Raw genomic sequence first — 5,451 nt, forward strand, 5'->3', positions numbered from 1 at the left:
AAAACTATGGTTTCGAAAATACTAAAAAGAGAATCAAATTAATTATTTATTTTTGGCTTGCCTGACAGCGGTGTCCGGCATCATAACGACCTTTAATGAATTTTGGGTCGTGACAATTATTGAATTCTGGGTTGATGCGAATCTGAGATCTAAAACTTATGTGGATTGTATGCTGCTTGGAATTGATTAAAAACCAATTCCTTGAGCTTAAAAACATTTGAACGGACTGATTTGAGGAGGAATTCTGAACTTCCATTGTTGAGTTCTTATGAGTTTAAAACCGAGTTAAAGTTTTAAGTTTTTTTTTTAAAGTTTTTGGAGTTCACTTCCTTTTTTTCTGTGTATAACACGCAAGTACCAGTTAAGTAAAGTGGTATGTCATAGACACACTTTTGTAAGGTTGAATATGTAAAATAATTTTCGCCGTAAAAAAGTATTTAACACACGATTTGATCTATAGATCATGTGACAATTTATGTATTTCGCCTTATTTTAAGCAAAATTGTACCACTATGTCCTAGTATACTCTTGTGTGATTAACAGTTGCTGCTTTTCTTTGGTTTTCCTTCTGTTTTGAGATATACTATTACTTTTTCCCTTTTGTTTTGACATATCACATATCCTATATATATGTATAACTCCTGAAATGTTTCTCGAACTTTTAGGACCACGATTCTAAGAATAAATTTTTTTAAACATGTGGTTATTCCATGAAACAAGAGATGAGATAATTAAGCCGGTCATATTGGCCACAATTAACCGTATTTTTCTGAATACTATTTTGACAAAAAGAAAAGTAACTAAAAATTATCATTCTCATAAAGAAAAAAAGAAAGAAAAAGAAACAAATTGCAGTTCAGGAGAGGGTGTTCATCACAGAATAAGAGTCTTCAAAAATTTAATATTACTGTAAGATTTCATTCTTTTTCTTGTCAACTGCTCTATATCAAGATTTGAAAAATATTGTGATTTTTGGGCTATTGATTGAAGGATTAATTGTGTGCTTGTGTTTTAGAAAGTGATGGATAGGTATCAGAAAGTGCAGAAGCCAAGAGTTGAGACTTCTATAAAGGAGAATGAGATTAGAATAACAACTCAAGGGAGATTGAGGAACTACATTACTTATGCTACTACTCTTCTCCAGGTACTCTACCTATTCATTCTATATCGACACTTTGGCTATTTTTGTGAATGTGTATGGCCATTTCTGCAATCTTTGCAATTTCTGGGTGCCCTAGTCCAGTTACTTGAGTGTGGAGCCCATTTCTAGTTTGCCTGTCCAATAATTGAGCGCAAAAATTGGAAAGAAATTCAAAAATAACCAGATTTACAAGGGGACATTCAAAAATAGGCACAGTTTCAAAAGTAATCGAAATTTAGTCACTTTTCATGTAAAGATAAATCTGAAGCAAAACACTGCTCAAATCCGAAAAAATACTCCAGTATAATATATCAATCCAACATAATATGCTGGAAGTTCATACACAGGTGCACCGATCTCCAGTATATTATGCTGGAACTTTCCGTGTTACAGCAAAATAGTGGCTATTTTTCAATGACTTTGCAAACGCTGGCTATTTTTGAATGGCCAGTTCGAAATCTGACTAGCCCGTGCTATTTTTACCAAAAATTGATACAATAAATTGGGTCACTTGCTAGTATAGTTCTCTAGTCACGATCGTATTATTTGTTGGAATAATATAGGATAAATTTCCTCTATGGCCAGAAATAGAAAGAATAAATAGGATTTTCAATACTTTATTTATAGACAACTAGTACAAATTACCAAGCACCCTAATTGGATTAGGGATGTAAAGTACATTATAAATGCAACCACTGGTACCTTTTTATTCTCTATGTTTCTTTGGCTATTTTGTGAAATGGTGTAGTAAAATAACATAAGCTTTTCTTTATTTTGGGATCTTAATGGTTGATTTACATGAGTGCGGAACCGTGCTGGTGAAAATAGGTCCTTTTGATAAATGGAAATATAAACTAGATAAAGGTTGCACCTTTCTCCTTCATGTGATATACCTTTGTCTCTCCGGCTATTTTTGTAAAATGGGTGGTCACTTCTACATTATATGCATTTGGTTCAGTTACTCGAGAATTCCTTGATGAATAACTTAGAAAACAATAGCTTTTATAAGAGAGAAGGAGAAGTAATTCAGGCAGGAAAAAAGTTATTACAGTGCCTTGTTTTGGTTTAGTTACTTGAGTATATATGTCAGATATAAGTGCTGATAAAAATTGTTTCTTTAATTAATTAAAGGATGAGAAAAATATTTGAAGTAGGATAAAAATTTCATGGTATTGGCCAAATGTCATATCATTTGAAATACAGTTCAATTAATGTATATCGCCATGCAACAATATGTTGTATGGTATCTTTGTTAAACCACATATTCAATTCTATTGAATCATTGTAAACTATATATGATGTATCATGTTTCTGTGAGTTTTGTGTCGTGACAATTTTATTTCCTGCTTCGTTTTTGCAGGAAAAAATGTAAAGAAATTGCTCTCAAATCTTAGTAACACAGTAATGATCGCGGAACTAATAAAGGTGCGCGCGGCAGATTGTAGCATGTTTATGTCCTTTTACTGCATTCTTTGAAAATTGTCTTTTAATACAATACATCTCCTCTCTGTTTCCAAGCTCAATATATATAAAGCATTTAACAAGATAATTATCTTTACGTATATATATATCAGAGAAAGATGGTTGGCCTTCATCACTGATCGATATGTGGGAACCTTTAGAAGAAGGACTTCTTCCGCAAGTTGCATCTTCTGTCCATGAAATATTTTTCAGGTTGTTTGACAATTTGCTCAATTTTCTGCAGCCTCGAGACTACTCAATATGAGCACTGCATTTAGTACCCTTCCTTTTCTTGAATTGGTTAGCTCACTTAGCTTGTGATCAATCAATGCTTTTTCGAAATGCCATACTAGTCAAAATGCTATTTTTTTCAGGTTATGGCTTAAAGGCGCATGAATTATTTCAAAAGTTTGTAGAATTTTGCAGGTACCAACCACCTATTCCAGCAGATCAAGTAAGACCAGTGATTGAATATGACTATGCAGGAGGTATAGTTGTTTAATTTTGCATATGTCTTTTCTGCATTATCTTTTGAATTCTTAAATTTTCTTTTTTTTTTTCCTTCACATGTTTGGAGGAATGAAAAAAGTTGGATTTGAAGCTAAGGTTGAGGTTCTCTCTGTTCCATTTTATTCGGCTATATCCTCAACCAATTTGGTCATAGTGGTGGAATCAATAGGCTAGGCAATTGGTAAAACACTTACCCAGGCCTACATAAATGTACATGTAGCGAGGCACTAACAAAATTTCATCAATCTTCAAAATTAATCAAAAAGAAGAAAAAAGATAAAAGAATAAAATTTCATCAATCTTGGTTTACTGTGTACAGGACGTTTTAACAATGGCGTGCCCGGATATGGTGGAGGGCGTGGATATAATGGGAGAGGCCGAAATGGAGGAAGAGGTCGTGGTGCTTATCGTGGACGTGGTAACAACTATGTTGGACTAGCTGGTTCAATGCCCATTCAGGGCCAGGGTAAGCTCCTTCCTAAGGTGTACAACTTCGTTTTACCCTAAGATGTATAGTAGTACTAAGTTTTAATGTAAAAGGTATTGATTCTGCTATCATTTGATGTATAACTGCTGGTGATTGAATTGTATCCACTCCCATTAGTTTACCTCCACAAATGACAAGAATATAGATTTTATGTAGGTTAAATAGCCAAATATTAATTAAAAAAAATATACTTATCTGTTTGTTCTGATATGATGTCTTATCTTTTTACACAACATCGGATTTCTTGCAGGCCGAGGCCAAGGACTAGGATGGAGTAGAGGTCGTGGTCAGGGTATTAAATCAAATGGTCCTCTCCAGGCACCAGCTGCCTATGTCTGAATTTAGGTATAGGATGTTTTTGATGTCTACTTTGCTTGAAAATTTCTTACTTTAAAGACACAACGCAAGGACATTAGATAAACTTTAGTCATGGATATATATAGGGTTTGTGCAAAAGTTATTGAGTTATCCTGCGAACCCCGTAGCTTATCCTCTAGATTTACCAATGACTTTCAGGGCTACTGCACGAGTCAAAACTGCTTTTGTAGTTTCACCAACTTATACTCTAGATCGCCACTGACTTTCCTGACCATTGCGCGAGTCAGAACTACTTTTGTAGTGTTCAACAATTCCTTACTATTCAAATTGCTATTGCGAAATCCACCTCTATCTGATGAGACTTTGTTCTCTCATCGCATCCATCGTTATTACTCTTGAATCTTACATAGTTTTTCTTTTCTTTTCACACTTATATTATGTGTCTGAATTGCGTTATGAGCAGAAATTGCATATTGGAAATGGACAAATCCACAACAGTATCCTTCCTCAAAAGTTTTGATCTGAACGTTACAATTGTGAACTTGTCCCAATTGTCTAATGACTAAATAGAGCTCTCTTTTTGTTGTGTTGGTTGGCAATCCTCCAACATATATATCAATTCACATTGGTTTTCCTAAAAAGATAAAACAAAAATTAGACTCAACAAAATGATGAAGTTATTTAACATTGTACAACGACATTAAATACGAGAAATCTAGTGTTAAAAGGGACAAGTTCTTGTTCTGCATTCGTTGGGCTATCAAGTGGCATTCAAATCTTGATTCTCAAGTGGGTCATTTACTATTGGTTCTCCAGTTGGTCCTAATGTAATGAATTAACTATGTCGTGTTCAAGAAAGCCATTAGCTATGGCAAGCATTTCATCATCATGCAAATCTTGGTTGCAATACGGGCCCTGTGCCATGGGGTTATGAAGTGGCACCGATGGCTCAAATGTGTTAGCCTTCAAGAGTGACAAGCATTTCTTTATAATCATTATCATCAAATTGGAATTGTTATTTTCTTATGCATAAATGGACAAAGTTACTGGAGCTTTCGACACACCATTTGAATTTGAAGTTAGTGCCTTTAGTAAGTCATTGGCTTGGGGTTCTTTAGGCTGATGGAAAATCAACATCTGCAACAACCCTTACAATTTTGTATGGGGCATCTGTTAGCAGTGAGAACGTACCCCACTTTATCATTGAAGCATAGCCAACTTTAAAACCATCATTCTCAACGATTGAGGGCCTCTCGATTGTTTTTTTACTTTTTTTCCTACCCACCGTTAAACCATATATTTGAGCAAATCTATGCTAACAATGGAGATTTTTTCCAACTCAAACAGTAAAAACAGTAGAAAAGTTTGAACAGCAATTGTATACGCAAATTGTCCTACCAATAACTAAATCATATACTTGAGCAAAGCCATGCTTACTGATGAGTATTTTTTCATACTTTCTTCAATAACCTGTACATCTTGAATTAAAGAGCAGACTATGTTAAATTGCCGGATTTTTCGATACAGAGTTCCA

At 34.4% G+C, this 5,451-nt stretch overlaps 1 protein-coding gene across 9 annotated transcripts; it reads left to right on the plus strand.

Moving 5' to 3' along the window:
- Positions 1-655: 655 nt before the first annotated feature.
- On the plus strand, positions 656-4,258 carry LOC107809333 (uncharacterized). 9 transcript variants are annotated; one of them, XR_012699785.1, is made up of 7 exons: positions 656-909; positions 1,016-1,144; positions 2,502-2,566; positions 2,847-2,902; positions 3,019-3,090; positions 3,432-3,578; positions 3,850-4,258. XR_012699785.1 is itself a non-coding variant. In XM_075232465.1 (6 exons), exons 4-6 carry the CDS (start codon positions 2,931-2,933, stop codon positions 3,936-3,938), a joined length of 396 nt encoding a protein of 131 aa, XP_075088566.1. In that variant the 5' UTR covers positions 656-909; positions 1,016-1,144; positions 2,502-2,566; positions 2,716-2,930; the 3' UTR covers positions 3,939-4,258. The 9 variants fall into 9 exon arrangements, 4 of the variants coding, with proteins under 4 accessions (XP_075088566.1, XP_016489423.1, XP_016489424.1 ...); XR_012699784.1 differs by having other exon boundaries at positions 1,020-1,144; positions 2,716-2,902; XR_012699783.1 differs by having other exon boundaries at positions 1,020-1,144; positions 2,716-2,902; positions 3,029-3,090.
- The last annotated feature ends 1,193 nt before the right edge of the window (positions 4,259-5,451 follow it).

The sequence above is a fragment of the Nicotiana tabacum genome, chromosome 16 (genome assembly GCF_000715075.1).
Source record: "Nicotiana tabacum cultivar K326 chromosome 16, ASM71507v2, whole genome shotgun sequence".
NCBI classification, from domain to species: domain Eukaryota; kingdom Viridiplantae; phylum Streptophyta; class Magnoliopsida; order Solanales; family Solanaceae; genus Nicotiana; species Nicotiana tabacum.

Coding starts and splice junctions, on each gene's coding strand:
- LOC107809333 (XM_016633936.2), top strand. CDS start 2,931: ATGCTTTTTCGAAATGCCATACTAGTCAAAATGCTATTTTTTTCAGGT. Junction 3,091..3,431: donor TGAATATGACTATGCAGGAG/GTATAGTTGTTT, acceptor TACTGTGTACAG/GACGTTTTAACAATGGCGTG. Junction 3,579..3,849: donor AATGCCCATTCAGGGCCAGG/GTAAGCTCCTTC, acceptor GATTTCTTGCAG/GCCGAGGCCAAGGACTAGGA.